This window comes from Suillus paluster (assembly GCF_016628075.1).
Source record: "Suillus paluster strain FC165 chromosome Unknown EDB91scaffold_11, whole genome shotgun sequence".
NCBI lineage: Eukaryota > Fungi > Basidiomycota > Agaricomycetes > Boletales > Suillaceae > Suillus > Suillus paluster.
In genome coordinates this window covers 184505-207812 of record NW_024537571.1, presented here as the reverse complement: position 1 = coordinate 207812, position 23308 = coordinate 184505, and the positions used below count along the sequence as shown (strand labels likewise).

At 49.2% G+C, this 23308-nt stretch overlaps 9 protein-coding genes across 9 annotated transcripts; 3 read left to right on the top strand and 6 right to left on the bottom strand.

Moving 5' to 3' along the window:
- Positions 1-568: 568 nt before the first annotated feature.
- On the bottom strand, positions 569-1897 carry EDB91DRAFT_1334832 (uncharacterized protein). The gene is made up of 3 exons (XM_041325470.1): positions 1573-1897; positions 1235-1516; positions 569-1174 (listed from the first exon to the last, which is right to left on the bottom strand). The coding sequence occupies exons 1-3, from the start codon at positions 1684-1686 to the stop codon at positions 644-646; spliced, it is 927 nt and encodes a 308-aa protein (XP_041180075.1). The 5' UTR covers positions 1687-1897; the 3' UTR covers positions 569-643.
- A 260-nt stretch (positions 1898-2157) lies between these two features.
- On the top strand, positions 2158-5189 carry EDB91DRAFT_1048717 (P-loop containing nucleoside triphosphate hydrolase protein; the record flags this gene model as incomplete). The annotated part of the gene is made up of 6 exons (XM_041313424.1): positions 2158-2482; positions 2533-3034; positions 3081-4618; positions 4670-4869; positions 4918-5046; positions 5097-5189. The coding sequence occupies 6 exons, from the start codon at positions 2158-2160 to the stop codon at positions 5187-5189; spliced, it is 2787 nt and encodes a 928-aa protein (XP_041180074.1).
- A 384-nt stretch (positions 5190-5573) lies between these two features.
- EDB91DRAFT_1079699 (uncharacterized protein) lies at positions 5574-6149 on the bottom strand (the record flags this gene model as incomplete). The annotated part of the gene is made up of 5 exons (XM_041315167.1): positions 5574-5654; positions 5702-5794; positions 5866-5920; positions 6016-6059; positions 6108-6149. The coding sequence occupies 5 exons, from the start codon at positions 6147-6149 to the stop codon at positions 5574-5576; spliced, it is 315 nt and encodes a 104-aa protein (XP_041180073.1).
- Positions 6150-6622: 473 nt separating this feature from the next.
- On the bottom strand, positions 6623-7533 carry EDB91DRAFT_1116084 (sterol-binding-like protein). The gene is made up of 5 exons (XM_041317962.1): positions 7402-7533; positions 7271-7348; positions 7053-7220; positions 6915-7001; positions 6623-6863 (listed from the first exon to the last, which is right to left on the bottom strand). The coding sequence occupies exons 1-5, from the start codon at positions 7429-7431 to the stop codon at positions 6837-6839; spliced, it is 390 nt and encodes a 129-aa protein (XP_041180072.1). The 5' UTR covers positions 7432-7533; the 3' UTR covers positions 6623-6836.
- A 1007-nt stretch (positions 7534-8540) lies between these two features.
- EDB91DRAFT_1245512 (Maf1 regulator-domain-containing protein) lies at positions 8541-9679 on the top strand (the record flags this gene model as incomplete). The annotated part of the gene is made up of 2 exons (XM_041322555.1): positions 8541-9410; positions 9476-9679. The coding sequence occupies 2 exons, from the start codon at positions 8541-8543 to the stop codon at positions 9677-9679; spliced, it is 1074 nt and encodes a 357-aa protein (XP_041180071.1).
- A 1527-nt stretch (positions 9680-11206) lies between these two features.
- On the bottom strand, positions 11207-12621 carry EDB91DRAFT_1245511 (uncharacterized protein; the record flags this gene model as incomplete). The annotated part of the gene is made up of 3 exons (XM_041322554.1): positions 11207-12400; positions 12453-12473; positions 12538-12621. 3 exons carry the CDS (start codon positions 12619-12621, stop codon positions 11207-11209), a joined length of 1299 nt encoding a protein of 432 aa, XP_041180070.1.
- Positions 12622-14386: 1765 nt separating this feature from the next.
- On the top strand, positions 14387-15428 carry EDB91DRAFT_66302 (uncharacterized protein). Its single transcript, XM_041328024.1, has 6 exons — positions 14387-14668; positions 14718-14832; positions 14884-15033; positions 15085-15151; positions 15201-15257; positions 15317-15428. The coding sequence occupies exons 1-6, from the start codon at positions 14538-14540 to the stop codon at positions 15334-15336; spliced, it is 540 nt and encodes a 179-aa protein (XP_041180069.1). The 5' UTR covers positions 14387-14537; the 3' UTR covers positions 15337-15428.
- A 584-nt stretch (positions 15429-16012) lies between these two features.
- Positions 16013-19903, bottom strand: EDB91DRAFT_1048788 (glycosyltransferase family 41 protein; the record flags this gene model as incomplete). Its single annotated transcript, XM_041313429.1, has 14 exons — positions 16013-16427; positions 16478-16503; positions 16556-16774; positions 16941-16989; positions 17041-17192; positions 17241-17265; positions 17315-17483; positions 17543-17650; positions 17699-17904; positions 17955-18121; positions 18175-18596; positions 18644-18764; positions 18823-18899; positions 18949-19903. The coding sequence occupies 14 exons, from the start codon at positions 19901-19903 to the stop codon at positions 16013-16015; spliced, it is 3111 nt and encodes a 1036-aa protein (XP_041180068.1).
- Positions 19904-20237: 334 nt separating this feature from the next.
- EDB91DRAFT_1116045 (uncharacterized protein) lies at positions 20238-23302 on the bottom strand. Its single transcript, XM_041317961.1, has 11 exons — positions 22805-23302; positions 22319-22729; positions 22225-22268; positions 22011-22170; positions 21723-21960; positions 21459-21662; positions 21284-21409; positions 21079-21231; positions 20906-21025; positions 20722-20857; positions 20238-20673 (listed from the first exon to the last, which is right to left on the bottom strand). Exons 1-11 carry the CDS (start codon positions 23244-23246, stop codon positions 20458-20460), a joined length of 2250 nt encoding a protein of 749 aa, XP_041180067.1. The 5' UTR covers positions 23247-23302; the 3' UTR covers positions 20238-20457.
- Between the last annotated feature and the right edge of the window lie 6 nt (positions 23303-23308).

The following is a 23308-nucleotide window of genomic DNA, read 5'->3' as shown; positions in this document are numbered from 1 at the left end:
TTTCGCCGTTCGGACGAGTGTTTTTAAATTCTTGACACGACACGTCACTGATATGCACTAGGATCCAAAGATTCATTACCAGGAGTCTGGTACTTAACTCGATGATATCACAACAACATACTCTGGTTCATAACATTACTAGCGGGAGTAAAGAACACTCGCACCTTGTTTGCTATGGAAAACAGGCCTTCGTCCTAGAGGGAAGGGCTTTCAACAGACAGCAACCACATAAATTGAGCTGCTGGTGTCACAATGAGAGCCGAGTGTTTGAGAACTGACGTGGCACATGCCGTTGCTTCTTTTCTGTCCCTGAAGGAGTGGACGAGATCTATCCCCACGATTCCGAATGCTTTATAAATTTGAGAGGCTATTTGTGACCTACTTGGGTAAACCAAGGTAGTCAGCGTCATCTCACCGCATGGGCGTTCTAGTATTGAGTGTGAAGATGGTGAGGGGAAACTTGGGAATAATCAGCAACGAAGCAAGAGAATCGGAAAGAGCTGAGAGACACCTCATCAATTCTTGAGGGATTGATTGATTTTAAATTCACGTGGACAATTCATCGCGTGCTTTCACGATGGACGGATAAATGCGGACTGTGCATGTGATGATTGTAATACAACAAATTTAAGCACGTTACATCCTACAGCGCTTTCTCACTGGCAATCAGTTCCTCAAGTGTGTCGACATATGGACCGCTAAGTTGTGCGACAGCCATGAGTGGCCGTCGGACGTGAGTTTCTCCATATCCGAAATGCTTTGAGATCAGTGTCTTCATAGCACCAATTCCTCCGGCCTTGCGTGTTGCCCAATCACCCTGACCTAGCTGAGCCTGAATGTTCATAGCCTCATCGATCTTTCCCGCCTGATAGAGCGCGTACATCTTCATGTGTAGCTTAGGCACGAGGTTCGGGAGCGCGGCAATTGCGCCAGCACTTCCGGAGAGGAGGCCTTGTAAGAGCACCTCGGAGACACCGGCAAGAGTGCAGAATTCTGAGGGAGGCTTGGTAGAAGTGATTCGGTGGAGCTTTCCGATATTTCCGCAGGACAGCTTAGTGCCTACAATGTTGGGGTGCTCTGAGAGCGTGAGGATGATATCGGAATCCAGGTCGATGCCAGCAGTGACGGTCGGGAAGTTATACACCATGTATGGCAAAGGTGAATGATCTGCCACCTGGACGTTCACAATGATGAGAAATTTTATTTAGTTTGATCAGTTATCTGGAATGCTCACATCACGGTGGTAGCGGATGATGTTTTCTTTCGTCATATCACCAGGCCAGACGGAGGGCGTCAATACGAGCACAAAGGCAGCGCCAGCGTCCTTTGCATCTGCGCAGAGCTTCTTCGTCTCTCTTGCGGATTGGGCACCACAGCCTGCAATGATAATAACGTTCTGGAAACCGTTCTCATCCAACGTCTTGCGAGTAAGGCTAATTGCCTCTTTACGCTCGTCGTGTGACAAGTGTTGAGCCTCCCCATTGCTTCCCTGCACGACGATACCTGTGACACCTCCCTGAGCAGATTGAAATGTTATCCACCGACATTCAGGATTCATAGGTTTGTTCGTACCTGAGCCAGCCGTAATACATGAGACTTTATAGCAGGGACATCAAAGTCTTCGTTCTCTTTGAAGAACAAGACAGCAGGGACGTAAATTCCGGCAGGGGGTACCGCAGCTTGCATGTTGCAGATCGTCGACGATGCAGTGAAAAGTAACAGCGGCTGCTCTGGCAGTTATATATGATCTGTCCCGCGACACCATCTTCAATATTACCTCTGGCGGAGCTCCGAGAGCACGACAGATGTGACGGTCAGCTGTCTCAGCTTCGAGGTAGCGGGCCGATGTGTGTCTCACGTGCCATCTAAGAAGTAAGGGAGAACGGAGGATTTCACACTGTCGGGTTAGAGAGTTAGAGGGTGCGCGACACGCGCTGACTCAGCATGTCACGTGCTCCCTGGCCATAATAGACCATTGCTGTGACTTAGCATCAAACGGCCAAGTCGTAACTCGACTGTTCACGATATTTTCTTGTTTCCTCAAAAGACTTGGTCTGTACACGGCCAGACGCGGCAGGGGCGGTTGTCGATCCAGTCACACCTGTATTCTATTTACCTTCTCTGAGCCCAGGATTACAGCATCATCGACACGTTACCATGTACTCTTCGTTCCGCCGTCGTATATCTGCTAGCTTGTCACCCAGAAAGGTCGTAACATATGGCCTCAATGCCAGCAGAAAGGTTGCTGAATTGCAGAGGCCCGTGCACCGCCAATTCGGCACGCTGTTAACCTCCTCACCGAGCTCTGTTCGACTGCGGCAACGGTATGCATCCCAAACCCCTGCCGCCTTGCGTAACCTCCACGTCCGCGCCATTTCATACTCGTCTATACCTCGCTTTGTTGCCCGAGCATTTCGTGTACCGGTAGCTGGTGCTGCTCTCGGAGCCGGCGGGCTTGGTTACGCCAATTACAAGTTTGAAGGTGAGCACAACTACGCCATACGCTCATATGGGCTCATCTTATTGCTACAGAACTGCGCAACAAGTCGAATGCTTGGATATCGTCTGTTCAAGATGCAGCCTCAGATTTTATGGACTCGGCTTCGGACGGCATCAAGTCTGTCTCGTCTCGCATATCTGCGGTCCAATTACCAGACATCGAAACGCCTCAGTTCCTAAAGGATTTATTTGCATCTATGGAGGCCGGTGAGAAGTCGCGAGAAGATAGCTCACAGGGGGAGTCCTCGACCCCACGATCGCCGGAAGAGAATACTGCTATAGCAGCTCTGATTGCTGCAACTATGTCTTCCCCGTCAGATTCAAAGGCATCTGACGGGTCTGACGGAAATGGATTCGACTCAAAACAAAACCAGCTTATGCATCTCACGAGAAAGCTTATTGAGATCAGAAGCATGTTGCTGAGCATTGATCAGAGTGACGCGCTGAAGCTCCCAAGTATTGTCGTCATCGGCAGCCAGAGCTCAGGAAAGAGCTCAGTGCTAGAAGCCATTGTGGGGCATGAGTTTTTGCCAAAGTGAGAAATTGTATTCCTCAATAGGCCTATGCTGATGGCGATGCAGGGGCAACAACATGGTTACTCGCCGTCCTATAGAGCTCACCCTGGTCCATACACCTGCCAAGGCTGATGGCAAGACTCCTGAAGAATACGGCGAGTTCCCGGCTCTTGGCCTGGGGAAGATCACCAACTTCTCCCAAATTCAGCAAACCCTCACTGACCTCAACCTTGCCGTCCCGCCTTCTGAAGCCGTTTCCGATGACGCCATTGACCTCCGCATCTATAGCCCCAATGTTCCTGACCTCACCCTCATCGATCTACCTGGCTACGTACAGATCTCATCCATGGACCAGCCAGAAACACTCAAGGAAAAAATTGCAGGTCTATGTGAGCGGTACATCCGGGAGCCAAATATTATCCTCGCAGTTTGCGCAGCCGACGTAGATCTCGCAAACTCGCCTGCCTTGCGAGCGAGCCGAAAGGTTGACCCTTTGGGCCTGCGGACAATTGGTGTCATCACGAAGATGGATTTGGTGCCCCCTGAACAAGGCGCGACGATCCTTGCAGGGAACCGCTATCCCTTACACCTAGGATACGTAGGTGTCGTTGCTAAATCGGCAGGGAAGAAGTCCCACTCGCAGTCCGCAGGCGCCGTTGCAAAACGGAGCGAGAATGATTATTTTGGCAACCACCGTGATTACTTTGGTGCCTCATCCTCGCTGATGGTCGGCACCGATACGCTCCGGCGGCGCTTGATGGAAGTGCTCGAATCTTCTATGGCGTCTTCGCTGCACGGGATCACCAATGCTGTGCAGCTCGAGCTCGAAGAGGCTACCTACCAATTCAAAGTCCAATACAACGACCGGCGCATCACCGCCGAGTCGTACGTTGCCGAGACAGTGGACATGCTGAAGTCTCGGTTCAAAGACTTCACCACGCAATTCCGGAAGCCGCAAGTCCGTGAGAAGCTGAAGATGATGCTAGACGAGAAGGTGATGGATGTGATGGAGCAGCTGTATTGGCTAGACAAGCGGACGCCGGAGCTGAGCGCACTTGCTGCGGACTCGAAGGTGAAGCCTCAGGATGTGGAGCCGTATTGGCGACATAAACTTGATGCGGCATCTTCCTTGCTCACGAAATCTGGCGTTGGCCGCGACTCCACTCTTCTCGTTGCTGACGGCTTGCGTGCTCTGATTGATTCGATCGTCTCCGGAGACCCTTTCACCTACCACCCTCGAGCGGCTGAAAGGCTGGTGCAGTTCTCGCATATGATATTGCGGGAGCGTATTGGTGTGACGTCGGACCAGGTAGAGAACTGCATCAAGCCGTTCAAGTACGAGGTAGACGTTGATGAGCGGGAGTGGGAGCAGGGACGTGGGCGTGCAGCGGAGCTATTTCAGAAGGAGCTCACGATGTGCGAGAGCAAGCTGAAGGAGATCAGGAAGAAGGTTGGCGGGAGTCGAAGACTTAATAACCTTCTAGGTTATGTCCGGGGCTTGGAGGAGAAGGCGAGAGAGAGGAAAAACAAACGGTTAGCAGGAGAAGAGGACGCGCAGGAGGAACCTGAGTCGTATCGGTATCCCCCAGGGCAAATTCTAGATGGTGAGATTCCATGATGGGTCGTTGGATCGTACGCTGATGATGCATTTACAGCCCGACATGCTATGTTGTACAGTGATAGGCTGTCCATTCTTAAGCTTCGCCTGGCCGCGCTCAAGTCAAAGCGGTGTAAAGCAGGCCCCGAGAGCGATGCACTATGTCCTGAAGTTTTCTTGAATGTGGTCGCCGACAAGCTCGCGCATACCTCCACTATGTTCATAAACATCGAATTGTTGGATCACTTCTTCGACCAGGTAAATTTATCAAATTAATGGTGAAACATGTACTGACTGTACGTTCAGCTCCCTCGAGGAATTGATTCACGTTTGATATATGACCTCGACCGGAAGGAGATCGAGGAGTTTGCTAGAGAGAACCCCGTTGTCAAGCGCCACCTCGACTTGCAAGGGCGTAAGGACAAACTTGAGGAGGTGAGTCTACCAACCGTTTTATTCACTCAATTGACTGATGACGTTGTCAGGTTATGAAACAGCTGAATAGCTTGTCCACTCTCCGGTCAGATACCCAACCCGCTCCACGTCGACAGCGTGGGCTTTTTGGAGGGATGTTCTGAGTTCATATGGACTTTCCACCTTTGTAACTTAGACGGTTATTTCACCTGTCTAAGACCAGGATTTTCATATACATAATAATCACCGCTCCACGTCTACACATTGCAGGTGCGCCAGGATGAAGGACAAAGACAACAAGAACTAAAAAGTCTAGAGCCTCGGCTTTAATTGCAGGAATATAATTGCTCACCTCAAGGACTGCGTCGAATTCCATAGCCAGCATCATATGATAATTATGACGCTTGATCTTCAGCTTGCCATCCTGGAAAGCTTTTTGACTGTTCCACTGTTATGCCACTTGTCATCTGAATCACCTCAACGTACGGTCCTCGCCCGAAGCAAGCTTTGAGAACGTGTCGTTTGTTATACGAAGTGTGATGCCCATTTCAGGAGACATCCAGATCAATCGTCCAGACCGCCTCCTCGCCATGGTCATTCGTTATCCGGAGTTTGAAGATGTCCTTGGTCTGTAATTGTTGCGTTAGATGAGTGATGTATGGTTCGCGGTACGCACTTTCTGTATTTGTGTTTGTCTCCGTACCTCGGTGAGGCCGTCTAATGCGCGTTTTAGGTCGATAATGATATCTGAGGCTCGGAGGGGTGTTCCCTTTGAGGTCAGTCATGGTAATGGAGGATGAGGACCAAAGATGGGTGCTGTCTTATGAGATCTCAAAAAACATCACCCATCTTTGGTTCCAAGATATCAGCACCTTTGCCTCGTGCTTCGGACGAACTGCGAACGTTGATCATCGTCACGGACGCCCAAAGACCTTGTCCTCGTCAGATGTCGAATTTTCTGAATATCTGCGCGGAGTCGTGACTACTTACTATTTCGTTTTTGAAACCCGACGTGCTACGCCCAGCGTTCGTACCTGCGTGTGCGTTTGTTTAATATGACAGAAAGTTATTGAAACCTATACCCTAACGACGACGAGTGCCGCTTGACCGACACCCTGAGCCATAGTCAACCGGTCAATTTTGGTGATCATGCTTTTTGTTCATAGGACCGGTTATGGTCAGCATGTTCGGCTCCGGTTAACCGCAATTCTGTGCAGGTATTGAATTGAAAAACAATCGTTATTAGTCTATGCTTCCGTAGCTTGTGGCTGACAGGGGATGAGTGAAGACAAGTCTCTTTACCGGTGAGATACCGGTGATTGTTAAGAGGTTGCAATCATCTGTACTTGACGTGCATCCCGGGAGAGGCAACGATGCGTGTCACTTCCGCATCATTAACATAGTATGGTCCTCACTGAGGCCTGAGGAGGGAGTGACTTGGGGATTTTGTCGACGAAGAACGCAAGTCTTGGGAGATTTTTCTTATTGGTACCTGCCGTTGATCAAATTGATGTTCAGAATCATAGCACAATCGTCCGAGCGACAGTGGTGATTGAGCGGAAGTGGGTTATTGAAGTAGGCGACTGTGTGACATCTCGGGACCTGGAAGACTCGGACAAGGACAAAAGAGCGGATAAATATGTGACGGTACTCAACGTTCACTACTGACGTGGGCTCCTTACCTTCCAAGCTCAGAGCTTCAGATAGATAAGCTACACGATTTTCATACATGAATAATTATAATCACCACTCTACGTGGAAGGATGGTATCCACGATACAAGTTACAAGTATAAGCAAGAGGAATAAAAGTCTAGAGTTTTGCCTTGCCCTTGGCCATCTAGGGAACGAGTCAGTCGTGGCTTGAATTATTAGGAATATAATTGTTCACCTCAAGGACAGCGCCAAGTTTGGTGGCCAACATAATATTACCCTTGGTCTTCAGCTTGCCAGTGAGGAAAGCTTTCTGACCATCCAGCTGTCATGCCATGTGTTAGTGATTCATATATTGACCGCTTATAGTACGAACCTTGCCCGAAGAAAGCTGCGAGAACGTGTCGTCCGTCATGATGAGTGTGACGTCTGCTTTGGGCGAGGCGGGTCCTTTGAGGATGACGCCATTCTTTTTGAGGTCAATCGTCCAGATGGCTTCCTGCTTTTCGCTATTCGTTATCCGGAGCTCGAATATGCCCTTGGTCTGTAATATATTGGGTTAGATGATACCAGAATCTGGTGTACGGTACGCACTTTCTTTACTTGAGCAGTTCTCTCTGCATCGGTGAAACCGTCGAATGCGCGGTTAAGGTCGAAAATAATATCTGAGGCCTAGTTCCAAGTCAGTATGCGAAGAGGACAACTAAAAGAAATTTTATAGTGACCTTGAAGCCGTCAACTTTGAGGTCGGACATGGTGATGGTACGAAAGGTGAATGTGTAACGTTTAGCGCTTAGCGCTGTCAATAGTCACTAGTCATTTATCATATGAAACTTGTCACGCCGTTTCAAAGCAACCTTGCTTAAGTGGCAATTGCACCCGAACTTTCGTGACGAACCCCACTTGAATAAATATATATGCGGTGGAGATAACATAGTACTTTATAAGAACACCCTAGTCGTAGAATCCTTGCAAACAAGTGCTTACTAATTGAGTGAGCGCGCCAGATGTGCGTGTCGCGTCTCGATATCATCTTCGCTCACTCGAGTCTTTTCTCACCAACACCCCTGATAGTGTTCTGGTACTTGGGTAGCGTCGTGCACCTGTTTTTCGCCCCCATATACCTCACACTCGAGGTTATTTCGGTCTGACCCTTGTGGTCTAGTTGTCTTTGACTTCTTCCGCTGCCCGGAACTATCCCAAAGGACTTCACGCATCTGATGTGTTCTATCGCGTCACATCTGATATATGTCTTCAGATCACGTGACTTGCATTCAAAACACCCGTGTCTACTAACCTCGAAGTCCCAGAGCCTCAGATAGCGTCGTTATCCGCACAGGACCCATTGGAAGTCTGCTCAAGACTCACTTCTCGGCTAAAGCCGATCAGCTAGACCGAAAATCCCTCCCCCCAACTTACGAAAGTCGCACCTCGTCTTCACTGTGTTTTACTTGGCCTTGGAAGCCCACAGAATAAAACCCGTCGCAAGCAAGCGCCTGATATTGTTTAGAGCACACAAAGTGGTTAGCTCACGTGAGACATTCGCTCAACCACATTGTGTCTCACATCTCTAGCTAAAACGAAGTCATAGTAAGCATATATGTCATGCAAAGTATAATACATGAACCTATGCAAGGTGAATCCGATTAATGGATCAAGCTTCAAGCTGGTTCGAAACGTGTTGAACAAAGTATAAAGCAACTGAAAAGTTAGAAGGCAAGTATAAGCTGTGCCACAATCCAGGAAAGGGAATTGTAAGACATACGGTTTACACACCGCTTGCCTCGCTACATTCCTCGCTCCGTCCCTTTCGTCGCCGCCGCCAACGACGATCAAGTACTCTTCGATATCGTCTTTCACGACTATGAAATACATAGAGTTTCCTGAGTTATCACGCCTCTCGCAGGCGCTTACACACGAGGGCCCCGAATGCTCCGTGCATACTCGCATTGAAGCATATAGCTGCAAGAATATCAAACGCGACAAGAAACTATTCAAGTCCCTCGAACACGCCTACAATGATGAACTCTCCCATTCCCCACCATTTCCTTCATGGCTTGACCGCGAGCCTGAGCTCACCCCTTTTGGCCCTATGGATAAGCAAGCGTCCCGCAAGACCCTTTACCTTCTCATAGCCACTCTCAACATTGCCTTCCCTGACCATGAATTCTCAGATGTGCGACCCGCCCACTTTAACAAGGAGAAGAATGGCGCGAGCGTGCTTAATTCACTCAGCACCACCCTTCTCTCTCCTCACCGTGCCGGCGTGAGTGCTCCACGCACGTACTCTGCCTATCCTCCCACGTCCTCCACTTTCTTCCCTTCTTCTGTGCCAACCACCTCTTCGTCACCTCTACACCACATGGTGTCGAGCCCTCACGCACCTCCGCAGATAGTTTCTGGTACACACCCAACATTGTATCGCATAGTGGATGAGGTCATTGGTCTGGCAGATTGTCAAGTCTTCTCATATTCCCCAGATATCGACTCTGACCCCCATGCCAACGACTCTGACGACGAAGATGATGTCGCATCTGTTGCTGATGAGGACTCGTCCGACGACCCAGACGATGAACCCACTTTTGAGTTTGATGACTATGACGTCGACGACTTCTTCCCAGATCCTAGCAGCTTGCGACCCACTTCCGTGTCCCTCCGACACCGAATACCCTTCCGGCACAACAGCGGGAGCACCAGTAGTGGTGAATCGCCCGAGCGGAGTACCTTTGCCCATGTGCGGTTAAAACGCCGCTGTGGTGCATTGTTGTGGTCATCGCACTGGTTTTTCCTAACCCTAAGCTGAAACGAATATTATTCATCTCCGTCTGGGCGCACACGAAGAACGCGCAAATGAGATGGGATGACGAAGAGTGGTCCGGGATAGGAATGGACAGTGAAAGCTACAGTAACGCTGGCTCTGCACCGAAGAATGAACGCTTCTTTGGATGGGAAGGTGGTGTCGGGGCAGGAGCCCGTGCGATGGGTCTCAGCTCATCTTTTTGATTGGTGAGGCCCTATACTGGCAGGATTCCTGACTAGCGCTCATCCTTCAGTCAGCATCCCCATGCTTGCTCGATTGACCCTTGAACATGTCCTTACCAGTTTCTTTTCCGACCTTCTTGTGATACGAGTTTTGGTCATCAACTGGCCTTTGAGTCTCATCAGCAGCCTTTGATGCCCTGTACGATATTGTCGTTTACGTTAGCTTCTGCATGCACGGCTCGAATGAGTCAGTGGATTCGCATACTATGCTCCTTACTTTATGGTTTTATGCTGCCGCGGTGCTGGCGAGTGTGTAGTTTGTATCAGTATTTATGACCTAGATTCTTGATGCCCTCCTGGCTGATTTGAGTAGCAAGAGCTTAGAAGCAAGAATGAGATGCGAAAATGGGGTATAGGGTATGAGTCAGGGTCGGACTCCAAGAGTGACTCGGTAGGGTTAGCTAACACATCCACATCACCTTACGCCTCACAAGCAGCTCGCACTTCAGTACTAAGTACTCAGTGTTCATACCCTTATAAGGTAGCCTGGAAAGTAGATAGGTTGATCAGTCAATAGTCGAATAGAAGGAGGTCCGCACTTTGTGAGTCTGATGATGTTCGCAGGTCATCCTCAGTCTTCAAACATCACAGATCTGTCCAACCAGTCTAAACCCCACCACATCGCGCAGAGTCGCGATCCGCCCTACCACTGCACGCGTCCTCCGAGTCTCAGATCGCATCTGTGAGATATCCCGTCGTCACAATTAAACATAACTGGATACGATGACAAGAACGACGTGAGCGATGAAAAAGTTATGAAGAAATCGATCAGGAATACGATTGTGATTTTGTGAAGGGGTTCGCTAAATTTTGGTGAGTTCATAGATATGCGCATGCTCAATCGGGAAGGTGCTCGAGGTCGGGGAGCGGAAGCAAATGTCATTCCGTTTGGCAGGGGGTCGTGACCCCCTGTAACAAAATGGTTATTGTACGGCGTTCATCAAGACATCTAGGTAGATATAGATACTGTCCGTTACTACTCTGACCTTTGAGCTCTATGGCAGAGCGGTTCGTACTGCGGAATGTGGTTTACGCAAATCAGTCGTTAGTGACATACGGTTGTTTTTGAATTAATTATTATTCGCAGACACCTCAGCGTTCCCCCACTGGTGCTTACGGAAGTAGTCTGCATATGCCACGCCATTTGAACGACTCCGAGTGTCCCGCAATGCACAAACATGCATGAATGGTACACGGTCGACTCAGATTTAGACTATCATCAAACATGCCCTTGTAGAAAGGTGTAACTGCAAGACGCTGCTAGAGACATATTATCGTAAGAGTCCAGCTGACGGCGTGCAAGCGAACCGCTGAGGTGCAAATAAGACGACGAAACACAGTTATAAGGTATTAAGTACTGAGTCCGAGATGAAAGAAGAAACGAGAATGAAAACTAACAGTGTCGACGTTGTAGTCCAGCAGCCCTGGGTAGTGTCGTATCTGCCTGCAATGTGATATACCACCAGCCCCTTGTCTCATGCAAAGAGTTTAAAATTCGGATCCCGCTACTACTTCGAGGGAAGGAAAAAGAACAGCGTATTCCGCACGCTGCCCGGCCGTCATCACACTTCGATAACCGTTGACATTCAGGCTCTCCAGCGGACACTTTGACCGTACTAGGAATGCCTTGAATTCCTCATGAGGCCACGTCCGTACATAGCCAGCTTCAAATACCCGTAAATTGGGTAGAGTGAGAGCATCGAACAGGCCAGTCAAAGGGCGCGTGACCAAAGTGACAGGACTGGTGCGTAAGGACCGAATTTCGGTGTGCGTGAATGGCTCCAAGGTTCGTATTTGGTCAAAATCTGCGCGAACCGTTAACGAGGATAGGTTGGGGCATAGCTGGAGCAAGTGGAGGAATACATTCGGATGAACTATGTTGATCTCGACATTTGTGAGGTGGGCCCATACGGCATTGAGAGAAGATAAGTGCTCGACGTCGAACCACGACTCCATAACATGGAGACTCCGCAGAGTGGACGGGAGTCGCGAGATGGATTGTGCAATAGATGGAATGTGGTGGATCCCCGCTATGGTCAGCTCCTGAAGTGCTGGGAGGTCATTTAACAGAAGTTCGGGTTGATCCGGTGTTCTGGAAAATTTGATGGAGAGAGACGAAATTTGATTGATATAAGGCTGGAGAAGGCTTTTCAGCTTGGTCGAGTCATTTGCGTGACAGTCGAGTTCCAACGAGAGCGGATATCCTCGCGATCGCTTGAGCCACGAGTCATAGAAGAAAGTTGCCCGCTGCAAGTCGCGGTCTTTGATATACAACCTGCACCATAAATTGGGCACGCCCACAGCAACCTCCCTCCATCCTCGGCATATTCTTGTCAGCAGCATGATGCAGGCCAGGTTTGATGCGGGCGACAAGCACCCGGCTTCCGGGAGACAGTGAACGAAAATGTGGGATAGAACTTCTGTTGGAATGCGCCAGAGAACCGATACGAGTCCCTTGTGCAAATCCATGGACTGGGTGATGCTGTCCTTCTTTTCGACGAGTTGCTGACGAACATTCTTAACACCATCCATCACGGTTTCCAGGCCTGATATTTCGTGCAGAACTGCATTCACCTGCTGCTGGCGCTCGGTGATGATGGCGTCAATAAGGCTTTGGCCTTCGGGAATGGTAGACTGATCGGTATTGGGGAACCTGGAGTATGGGGTTTCAAGATCTGGAATCTGATCATTATCAATAAAATAACCTCCGACATATATATGGGGAGGGACATACGATCACTTGTGAACGTGCGAGCTGAAGCGAAGGAATATTATTACATTCAGACGCGAGTGCCTTAACACTGGGCACTTGCACTTACGATGTTTTGCAGTGCACCGATGATGTCCGAGACATGGGGAAGAGATTCTTTTGAATTTGCTGTCGTCCCCTCAATTGCCTGCATGTTGTTTGTTAACGCGATGGATGAAAGGTTTGAGGGAAATGAACTTTGAAGACAAAAGGCGTTTGTACGAGTCTAGAATGAAGTCAAGTCAACGAGTGGGGAAACTAACGCTATATTAGCAAGTACCTAAAACGAGTCAACTAGCATCAATTAGTACGAGTCAAGCGTGTAGTACTGAGCTAGAACATACCTCAGCGAGTGGGGAAACAAATGCTTCAGGTTGGAACTACGATGAGAGACCCATTAAGAGTGGAGACGAAGCGACGATTAAGGAAAACGAGAAGCGGTTGGGGTACTGGTGGCTAAGATACCCCGGTAGAGCCATGTGGTGTAGAAGGTGCAACACAAGAAGCAAGATAAGGTGCGCTAATATGACCATTGCATCCACTACGGAGTCATGCTGTGCGGTGCATTTGCAATTCGGTGCTCCGATGATGATTCCGTGCCTACTCTAGATCGCGGTAACCTTCCTGCCATTTTCACTTTCAGTGGAGATGCTGCATCCGTTAACTTACATCATCCACTGCGTCAAATGCATTAAGTCAATATTGCTCCTGCTATGACAGATGACGGTCGCAGTACTCAATAGTTGCCAACGTCTCACTGTCGCTTGCACCATTCTCGACTTCCGCACAGATTTCCTTGCGCAGTGCGTACCGACAACTCTACATATAGCACGTGCGCCGTCATATAACACCTTAGCTCTTTTCTCCCCATCCAACAAAAACTGACTCACCGAGATTCTGCCAATATAATACACCAAGGATTGTTATCATGATCTCATCTGTACCGACCGAAGGTCTTGGTTTGTTATCATTCAATAATATCGATATCCGCTACTCCCATGGTAGTGGTAGTTCGAGAGTTCGAGGCTGGTAAGAGTCTGCGACGCGTGAAGCCCGACGAATCATCACCTTGTGAAACAATGTGTAACCCCTTGGTGTTGTGCAAAGCTTTACGACGTTTGGGACCGTGGCACTAATGAAACTTCGAGGGAAGGAATAAGGGCGATGTAATCTGCTCGCTGCTCATCTTCACTCTAGAATCCAAGATCAGGGTCTCCAGGGGACAGCTCGACTGTGCCAAGAATGCCTTGAACTCCTCATGAGGCCATGCTCGAACACCGCAAGTTTCAAGTACGCAGTAAATTGGGGAGTGACAGATCATTGAACGCGTAAGATAGTACTAGTTCTCCCATGTCCCTGGATGCAAGTTTGGTGTGAGTGAATAGCTCAAAGACCTCCATTCGAAGGCAGGAGTGTATGCGAACTGTCAACGAGGAGAGGTTGGGAACCTAGCTAGCTGGAGGGATGATGTATGAAGATCTCTACATTTATCAGGTGGGCCTCAGTGTCCTCGACCGCGAATGACACCCGCATAAGCGTGGCATTTTTCAGTAGGGTTTATCACGTGTACTTTCAAAGTTTTTAAGCTTTCTTCTCTCAACCACCAACATCAACACTTAGGGACAGCAATAATGGATGACGGTACGTTTTCAGCATCAGTCCCAAACGACGACAGTCAATTCTGTATTCAATATTTTCTTCTGTTCCGGCACAACCGCTTCGTACACACCAGCACTATTTTTCTCGCCTGTCTCATTCCGTTCTTGAAGTCAGATGTCACTTCACCACCAAATATCGGTTCAAGGCTGATAACCGCCTGCCTACCTATATAAAAAAACTGATGCGCAACTCGAGCTCTCTCGACTTCTCATACATAATGCGCCCTCAGTCATTCGTTCGCGTGCTATATAATACGCATGCGACGCAGTATAATCGCCCATTCCTCCTCCACCATTCTACCCGCCGCCATGAATCGATATTGATCTTCTTTTCACCCTTTCCGCCCATTCAGCCTGGCAATCACAAGATATTGCACCTTCAGGGATTAGCATTCCCACGCGCGAGTCCAATATGAATGCCGGACCTGCTGGTAGGGATGAGCAGAGTTGGAATGGGAGTGCTCGCTCGCCCGGTAGGGACCGTGGGGGTGATCCTCCCAGGCGCTCTAGCCGCAGCAGGAGTCCGGTACGGGACGATAGAGGGTGAGTGGTGTTAGTGTCTTGTCATTCTTCATACTGATCATGTTGGTAGTCGGGGTGGCGGTGGTGGCGGTGGTCACAACCCTGGAAACAATCTTCACGTTTCAAACTTGAGCCACCGTGTTGATACCCGTGACCTTGAGCATGCGTTTACTAAAATTGGCCGTGTGCGTGTCGTGCCATTTTGTGGAGTCTGCGTACTGAACCATTTGAAATAGGTCAAGAAGGCCTCGGTCATGTACGACCCGCATACCCGCGAGTCTCGTGGGTTCGGATTTGTCACCATGGAGACTTCTGAGGAGGCGGATGCTGCCATCACCGCGCTCAATGCGACTGAACTCATGGGGAAGACTGTCACCGTAGAAAAGGTACACCGCACTCTTTGGGATTTTACCAACGTTTGTTCATTCGGTTCTTAGGCTCGTCGCGGACGTGCGCGTACCCCGACGCCTGGGAGGTTTCACGGTCCTCCAAAGCGCAATGACAGTGAGTGTTACCAGAGTATCATTTGCGCGCTCACTCAGCTCTCGAATAGATGAGCGCCCGTACGACCCGCGTCCTTACGATAGCCGTTACTCCCGTGATTACGATGATCGCCGTCGTGGTGGAGGAGGTCGTCCTGATGATCACCGGGGAGGTGGTAGGGACCACGATCGTGGTGGCCACCGTGACAATGACCGCGGATACGGCGGAGGTGGAGGCGGAGGCGGCGGTCGTGACTATGATCGTGGTGGCCGCAATTACGATAGGAGACACTAAATGTACCTGTTCTGAACTCGGACCGACTATCTTTGCGTTGCGTTTTGCTTTCGTTTTTGTTCCATGTATTCCATAAGTAACTTGTTCGTGGTGAATTAAACTTGTTGCATGATGGACCATGTGTATACATGATGATTATTATCGGACGGGCTTTCAGAATAAGTAGTGCGAAAAATCAAAAGCCGGTAGCAGGGGTATGTACTTACCTTCCGCATGCCGATGAAAGAGTCGATTCATTTCGAACCGAGCTTGCAAAATTTCAATACCCATTTCCAACGCATCTCTGAAATGGCCGATATGATCAAGTAGCGCCTCCAGTGAAGGTGTTGGCCACCTTGAATTCACCAGGATTTCATACTAAATTGCAATGGAGGTATGTGCATATGTTCAGAGAGTCTATTTACCCCGCAATTGCAAGAATCGAGGAGGTAAACAATTTCTGTTGACCTACACTACTCCAGCTGCTCGGGTGGGTAGATTTTTTCGGGGCAATACTCATCCCATATCAAATACGTCCAACAACGCATCATGTTCGTCAAACATAGAATACGTGAGTACTAATATTTATTGACAGGCAACAGAGGGATATCAGTCCAAGCGGATAGGAACATCGACATCGTCCTTGACCCAGATACAACCATCGTCACGCATCCTAAACATGGAGCCATCCACCCACCGCCTCCAAGCTATCCGATACGCCTTCTCCAAGTTCCTCGTCCATCGCTCCGTATCAAACAAGGGCATGGTATCTCTGTTGAGGAAAAGACACCGTCGCAAGTCAAGCAGGTCTCCACTTGCTTCCACATCGCCATTAGGTTGCACTGTGTAATGCATGCTGTTCCCTAGGGCCACCGCGCGTTCTTCGTATTCTTCCCTACTGGACACCACCATGTACTCGCCAAACCCCGTAGCACTGGCCAAGCTCGCAGCTACCCTAGAAGACATCTTATGCCGATGACTCGGCCAGGCGCAAGCGATCAATGGCGTGCTCGACCAGAGCACGCTGGATGACCGACAGTTAATTTCAACCTTGCGGCGTGTGCAACAACTCACTCGGCTGCTACAGTATGCGCGCTACACTACATGGACAAGTCAGCTTCGTACAACGAGCATTGATCACCAAAGACTCACTTCGGACGTGTCAAGAAAAAGATCCGGAACTCGGCATCGGTAGATGTGATGGTCTTTCGCAGTCACATCCGTGAATCTGATGCGTGACGCTATCTCGTCGCTTGCCCACGCCTTGGCAGTTTGAATTAGGTGGGCTTCCCCAGCAGAAGGAAATCGCAGTAACCAAAGAATGCTATGTGGAACACGGGCTAAAATGCGAAGCCATGTTGCAAATATGTCCTGATACGAAGTCAGCGACCAGTTTACGAGATCAAATACTACTAGAGACTCACAGGATCGATCTGTCGAGTCGCGGTCTGTCAGTGGTTCGTGTATCATAAAAATGCAGTTCAAACCTTGTACAGCTTTATAGCCAAAGCATAAGTCAACTACGGCAGTGAAGGACCATAAACAGGGCACGTACTTGATTGAAATTGGCGAAAATGATGACATCTCTGGAATAAGGATGACTATGAGGGGCCGTAAGAAGTGGTAGCACCACCTACAAGGGTAAATCAGGAAACAAGGCTCGTCTCAGGTCCGTCCTACGTTTGATTTCATCGTTCCAGAGTGTTTTCGCTGGCGTCCGAGTACGCTCCTCGACCGAAAGACCTTCGTGTCGATAAGACTGTTTGTGGTCGGTGACAAAATATGTGTGCTAACGAAAGATAGTTAAAGATGCCTAGGCAACAGTAAAACAACTGACTGGCATATATATTGGACACTCCGTGCTGAACACACGTTAGCCTCGATCTGATCTGGGTGTTTGAAAGGACGTACTAGATCCAATCAGGAGAGGGTGATTCTGGATCACCCTCCTCTCCTACTGCAACACCGAAATCACTGTTCTGGCAGCATTGATTCTGGCTTCGCTTCCGATATGATTGAACCCGTGCAAATAGGTCGACAGGACATGTGATGCTATCGCACACGAGATAGTCGCACCAGCCTGAACAAAATAGCAAGCCAGGGTAGCAAAGATCAGGATTGTATGTGGCAAAAACTCACTGGCTGCTAGGGTTCCAGCATAACCCATTAACGAGACCTGAATGGGACTTGGTCTTGCAGCGAAGATTTCGTTCCTCGCTCCCTTGGTATACCCACCCAGGTCAACAACTATGCCGTTTATCAGCAAAACGTGCTTAGGGAGGTATGATGACATACGGATATGTATGTGATCCTCCTCGATTCTATTGACGATGTCTACATTTGACCAAGAAGAGACATCGAGAAAGTTGAAGTCGCCCTGCTCAAAGTACATTCGGAAGACCGACCCATCTGACGGGCTCGTCGCATAGAGGAAAATGCAGAACCGGTTCCGGTTGTGCAGCTGAAAAACCGATTTCATCAGATGGCTTAAGGGATGGTCACTGCGCTAGGTCAGTATCACCATGAGAAACAAAGTATCGGCTAGATGTACCTAAAGTCGCTGGACACATAACCGACATTAATGCACCGGTTTAACGGAGGCGGCGGCGGCAGTGGCACTTTGTCTGGCGATATCTGTGTCATTATAGTATGTGACGCACGAAGGGCATTTCGGTGTGCAATGCGTCGAATGGTACGACTGGGCAATGGAAGCGTGAACTTGATGAGAATACGTGAGCCCAAAAAGACATATTGATGTGAACCTAACATACTGTATGAAAAGGGAGTAAGGTCGGAACCCTCTGTAAGGACACTGAGGAAAGGACAAGGCCGAACGGCCTCGCAGCAGGAGCTGCATCCGGTGCAGAAGCCGACACCTCTTCGCAGTAGAGTGTTTCTCCGTAGGTTTCAAGGTAACGTCGGTGTTGCATCCTAGTCCGGTACCAGTCGATAAGGCGCACAAGGAAACTTCCTTCGTTAAGGAGAGGTTGTCGCCCATCAGAAACATTTGCAAAAAGGCAAAACCGGTGAACCCATTTTCTTAAGTTGTGGTCACATTGTGGTCTCGCTGTAGCCAACGCCACGATAAGAAGCCAGGCATCAACACTCTTCTCGGCGAGGACGCCAATGTTCTGGCGATGAAGTTCCGAAAGGTGCTCTTCACATATCGTTATTACGCTCGTCAACCAACGGTCTACAGAGCGTTGAGGTGGTAATTAGCGCTAGAAGGTCAAAAATTACCTCGGCCGGTCCAATTGCAGATAGCATTCATCGACATGCTCAATCCACAGTAGGCGTCTACCAGGCTCGGATTGATAGTTACAGCCTTGATGTAATAAGGAACTGCATCTGCAGAACGATTCTACGACACCAAAGACATTTTGATACAGCTAGCTAGCATGGGAAGGAGAAATGCCTACCATATCCTTTAGGGTATTTGCCATGTTGACAAGAGCAATGTCTAATTCAGGGTGTAGTTGCAGAGCGTAGTTGAAAACTCTGTCATTTTCTATGTGTATATAAGTCTCAACTGATGGCGGTACGACTCACCCAATTGCAGTAGGTAGGATGGCCGGCGTCTTTCAGCAACGAGCCGAAATTTGAAAGTAGATGAGGATGCGTGGAATCGATTTGCAATCCTTTCTCGTAGTAAAGGCGGGCAACATCCCTTCCAGATGCGACTTGTGGAGTATTGGTGGCTGCACTGCTGCTCAGGCTGCACAGGACGACACCAGTATCATTGAATGCAGAGGCACTTGGAAACAATGATAGCGCAAGATAGTGAAGCAGGAGAATCAGCCCATTCTTGGAACAGTGCGGAATATCAAGCCCGAGGTCAGCGATCGATGCGCCCTCCTGGATGCGCCGTGCAAGGGTGAGTAACGCTGATGAGGTTGCAGTCTTCACTTGGTATGTTGATTGACTGGAGTGAAGCACAGCCCACATATCAGAAGTGATACGCGGGGAAGCGAAAACGACGGCCGACAACATCTGCGCCTGGTCTGGGAATAGCACCACATTCGGCAATGTTCCGGTAGTGGGATCCAGCATAGCATTAATGAAATCGTCACTGGCATCATGGACTGCGTGCACCAGCGCCAAGCTGGTGGCTTCGAAACGTGGAAGATGGTTGGTGCTAGCATGATCTTGGATTGCGTCCAGAATATTATTCGGTTCTGGCGATGGCGGTAGTGTGGAAAATGCAAATGATGCAAACCAGCTGGCAAGAATGATGTCTCGGAATGTCAACCTATTTCCCGAGGACAGCGGTGGTGAAAGACGGATACCCGCTTCAATCGCATTAACGTAATGGCGTAGAGTGGACGATGTGTTACCATCTACTTTTTGTTGGATGTTTGCGACGGATGTGAAGACATTCAGCAAGCGATGGGCATGCTGAGGGGTTACTGACGCAAGCAGTCTGTCGTTTGCCGCTTTCAAATGGGCACATAAATCACGGCAAAACAGTAACGCTTGCTCTGACAATGTCGGTAATATCATGAGTTCTGACAAAAGTGCATCCTGCTTGCCCACGTAATTAGAGAACCAAGAACTATATTAGCAACATACCAAGAAATCCCAGTCCGGGGGATCATTCTGCAGGCATGCAAGGAGGGTATTACTATTGGCGTTATAGGTTGTAGACCTCATCGTCAAGGAAGGTAGTCAAGTTGCGTTTCAAACGTTGAAAGACGCTTGTGGTGCAGAGCTCATTGGGACATTTCGCCCAATCAAAAAGAGGGTCATGACACAACCGCGCGTCTTGCGTAAGGCTTCCACCCAGATGTTTTCTTATGGTTCGACGTATTGTCCGCTGTGGGAGACTGTGGAGAACGAAGCCTCGGCATTTCGGCATCTGAAACGCATCTGTATATTCAGACGAATGATGGAAGAAACAGGCACCGCGAGCCTGGAAGCGTTACTTTCTTGGGCAGGAGATCGGCACCATTGGAATTAAGAGGAATCGCGATTTGGGGCTGCGCATATACCGTGTATGCCGAAGACAACGTGGGAGTAGAAACTGAAGACCTACAACGACATCTCGTCTACGCTCATCAACCTACGCTCATCGCCACATCTGCACCTGGTTTACCCACTTTGGGCTTTTTGGAGGTTTCTAGGACTTTGGTCTTCAGAGAGACCATCATAGCCCGGAAAGCTTCCTCGCCACCGGGGTAAACCTTTTCCAACGATCCGCAACAAAGGTCCGACTCCAAGGCGAGGTTCAGCAGTTCAATTAAGTGTCCGTTTATGGGATCAATGCTCAGTGCCTTTGCAGCGACGGTTAGGAATAAACCACACCAGAGACAGCAGCGTACCTCGTGATATTTGATAATTGCCTTGTCAATCTCTCCAAGGTGATGATATACCATGCCCAGATAACCAAGACCCTGAGGATGCTGGGGTTCAATTTCCAACACACGTTGATAGTTGGTCTTGGCCATCTCATAATTCCTGCAACAAGTGCGTCAGTTTGCACGCTCCCGAGCACCCTAGACTCACTTCAGCTTTCTATAGCAAGTTCCGAGATTGAGGTATGTTGTCGTCCATGATATCTGGGAGCTTTGAGTCACTTGAGCAAGTTCGAGCGAACGTTGGAAAAGATCCGCTGCTCGTTGGTAGCTGCTGATTCCATCAGCACGAGCCTCAGAAGATTCGCCTGGCACTGGGCTCACTCTCCGTGCGTGAACGCCATAACTCCCAATTCATTGATAAGAAGAGGGTCTCCATCACATGCGGCGTAAGCAGCGTTCAATGCTTCATCGGCTAGCAAATGATTGGATAGCATAATTTGCTCCATGCCTACAAATAGCAAAGGTAAATGGGAACTGAAGTTCTTCAGCACGCTATCATGACTCAGCTGATCGAAAGCAACCTCACCCTGTAAACATGCGAGCACAGGTTGAATATGCGGTGACAGCATGATCATGTTCGCCTTCCATTGCGAATGTATGGGCAAATGCGATCCATGCAGGTCCAAACCGTGGATCCATCAATGATGTTTTACTGTGGATATTTGACAGGCGTCCGAGGAAAGAAGACCTGATGGACTCACCTGAAATACTGTCGGGCTTGCGGCCATTTCCCAGACGCAAGATACCAAACTCCAACTGCATACCAGCTAATGGGATTCTCAGGCTCCCGTTCCACAAGTTCATGCGCCAAGATAAAGAGTTTTGAGTGAAGATGGTTAAGATGGTACATGCAAGCAATGTGCAGTGGCATGGTAGAATCGTGAATAGAAACCAGCCCCAATATTCTGCAAAGCCATTTGAGACATTTGAGATGGATTCAAGCTCGTGGCGACAGGCATCCTGACCTTGTCGTGATGGCATAACAGTCTGCCCAGCGGAATTGAGCATAGAGTGCATCCGCGAAACTGAATAGCACATCGGGATTATCAGACAGTCCAAATTCCTCGACTAGACGTCTCCGGGTCAGGGCATGCTCTTCTGCGTGTTTGTACTTTCGCAATTGAGAGGTGTATATGAGCTGCACAAAATCGGCGTCTTCTTGCGTTTGCTCCCTGTAAGCGAGACCTTGAACGAACTCCCATTCTACAGTAGTCAAATACCAGGTAATAAGCGATGATACTTGGGGGTCTAACCTTCGTCCAGAGTCATCATTTCGCCACTGACTAGTTGGTCGAATGCATCGTAACATTTGACATCCAAAGTTAATGCCTCCATGAAGCAAAGCTTTGCTTGGTCCCCACGATTCAGCTTGAGCATAAGTATGCCACGCAAATGGCACATGGAAGCTTCGACCTACATAAGCAAGCAAGGGTCAAACTCTGTGGTGAAAAATACACATCCGCTCACCTTGATACCACCATCAACATTCGGCACGGCGGGTCCACTCCTTGCTGAATGATCTATTAGTGGATGGCAAAAGCCGCGTACGATTGATATCAACCTGAATGACGGAATGGATTCGCTTCGCCGAGCATCTCTGTCGCATCTGTCCAATTCCCTTGCCGCACCTGACACTGCGCAGCAAGATATCTGCACGCTACGCTCATGTCCACAAGCCTTGATACCGAATCCTGTAACTCTTCAGGAACTTGCATCAGGCCAGCGTCACCCATAGGAAGTTGAGGCATTAGCCTTGTGTGAGGGTGTTCCTCCTTCCCTTTTCCTTTTGTGTCTGCAGTTAGACTACCCATTGTAGTGTCGTCCGCTACCCCGCGTTCAAGGCCATTCAAGGTCACGTTTTGCACTTTTGGTGTCATAGCAGGAAAGGGCCTAGTCAACAGTCTCTCAGCACGCGCGTACTGATGAGTCATAAAGTAAGTCTGAGCAAGCCAAAACGCGTCATTTGGGTCATCTGCGCGTCACGGGGGGTGGATGAATGAGAGAGAATAATGAGAGTGATGGCAATCATCGAAGCAGCGCGACTTACTGGTCCATGACAGTATCTTGTCTCCCCAAAAGGCAGCAGTTTCATAGAGATGCTGCATCAATGCATCGTGCCGCCACAGCCTCATCCGGTCAATCATCCCCCACTCGCCATCCCCGTTGTCAGATTCCATCTCAGTATCCTGAAAAACATCCATAGAGTCATTTGCAAGGGGATGGCGGCCCATGCTCTCCTTCGCTCGCCGGTATCTCCGAAGCGAGGACCTTGGAGAGCTTGGAAGCATAGAACGATTCGGATCAAGTGCAATGGGTCGAGAATGCGTGGAGCCACTCATATCCGCTGCAGGGAACGAAGAAATCATCGGTTGCGGGCCAAACGAAAAGGATGATCCTATTGACATCCGATTACGAGAACTTGCTGTCGATGGCAGATGAGGTATTGGCGGGACAACAAAAGCGCCAACAGGCGGGGGAGTTGAGGTCATGCTACAGTCAATATCAATCACTGACTCAGTGACTGGTCTAAGTTAACCACAAGGCCACAACG

Coding starts and splice junctions, on each gene's coding strand:
- EDB91DRAFT_66302 (XM_041328024.1), top strand. CDS start 14,538: ATGAATGCCGGACCTGCTGGTAGGGATGAGCAGAGTTGGAATGGGAGT. Junction 14,669..14,717: donor CCGGTACGGGACGATAGAGG/GTGAGTGGTGTT, acceptor TCATGTTGGTAG/TCGGGGTGGCGGTGGTGGCG. Junction 15,258..15,316: donor TTACTCCCGTGATTACGATG/ATCGCCGTCGTG, acceptor GGTAGGGACCAC/GATCGTGGTGGCCACCGTGA.
- EDB91DRAFT_1116045 (XM_041317961.1), bottom strand. CDS start 23,246: ATGACCTCAACTCCCCCGCCTGTTGGCGCTTTTGTTGTCCCGCCAATA. Junction 22,269..22,318: donor GAATCCATTCCGTCATTCAG/GTTGATATCAAT, acceptor TAGATCATTCAG/CAAGGAGTGGACCCGCCGTG. Junction 21,232..21,283: donor TGTGCTCGCATGTTTACAGG/GTGAGGTTGCTT, acceptor GAAGAACTTCAG/TTCCCATTTACCTTTGCTAT.
- EDB91DRAFT_1334832 (XM_041325470.1), bottom strand. CDS start 1,686: ATGCAAGCTGCGGTACCCCCTGCCGGAATTTACGTCCCTGCTGTCTTG. Junction 1,517..1,572: donor ATGTATTACGGCTGGCTCAG/GTACGAACAAAC, acceptor CAATCTGCTCAG/GGAGGTGTCACAGGTATCGT. Junction 1,175..1,234: donor TCATCCGCTACCACCGTGAT/GTGAGCATTCCA, acceptor GTGAACGTCCAG/GTGGCAGATCATTCACCTTT.
- EDB91DRAFT_1116084 (XM_041317962.1), bottom strand. CDS start 7,431: ATGTCCGACCTCAAAGTTGACGGCTTCAAG. Junction 7,349..7,401: donor TCAAAGTTGACGGCTTCAAG/GTCACTATAAAA, acceptor ACTTGGAACTAG/GCCTCAGATATTATTTTCGA. Junction 6,864..6,914: donor AACTTGGCGCTGTCCTTGAG/GTGAACAATTAT, acceptor CTCGTTCCCTAG/ATGGCCAAGGGCAAGGCAAA.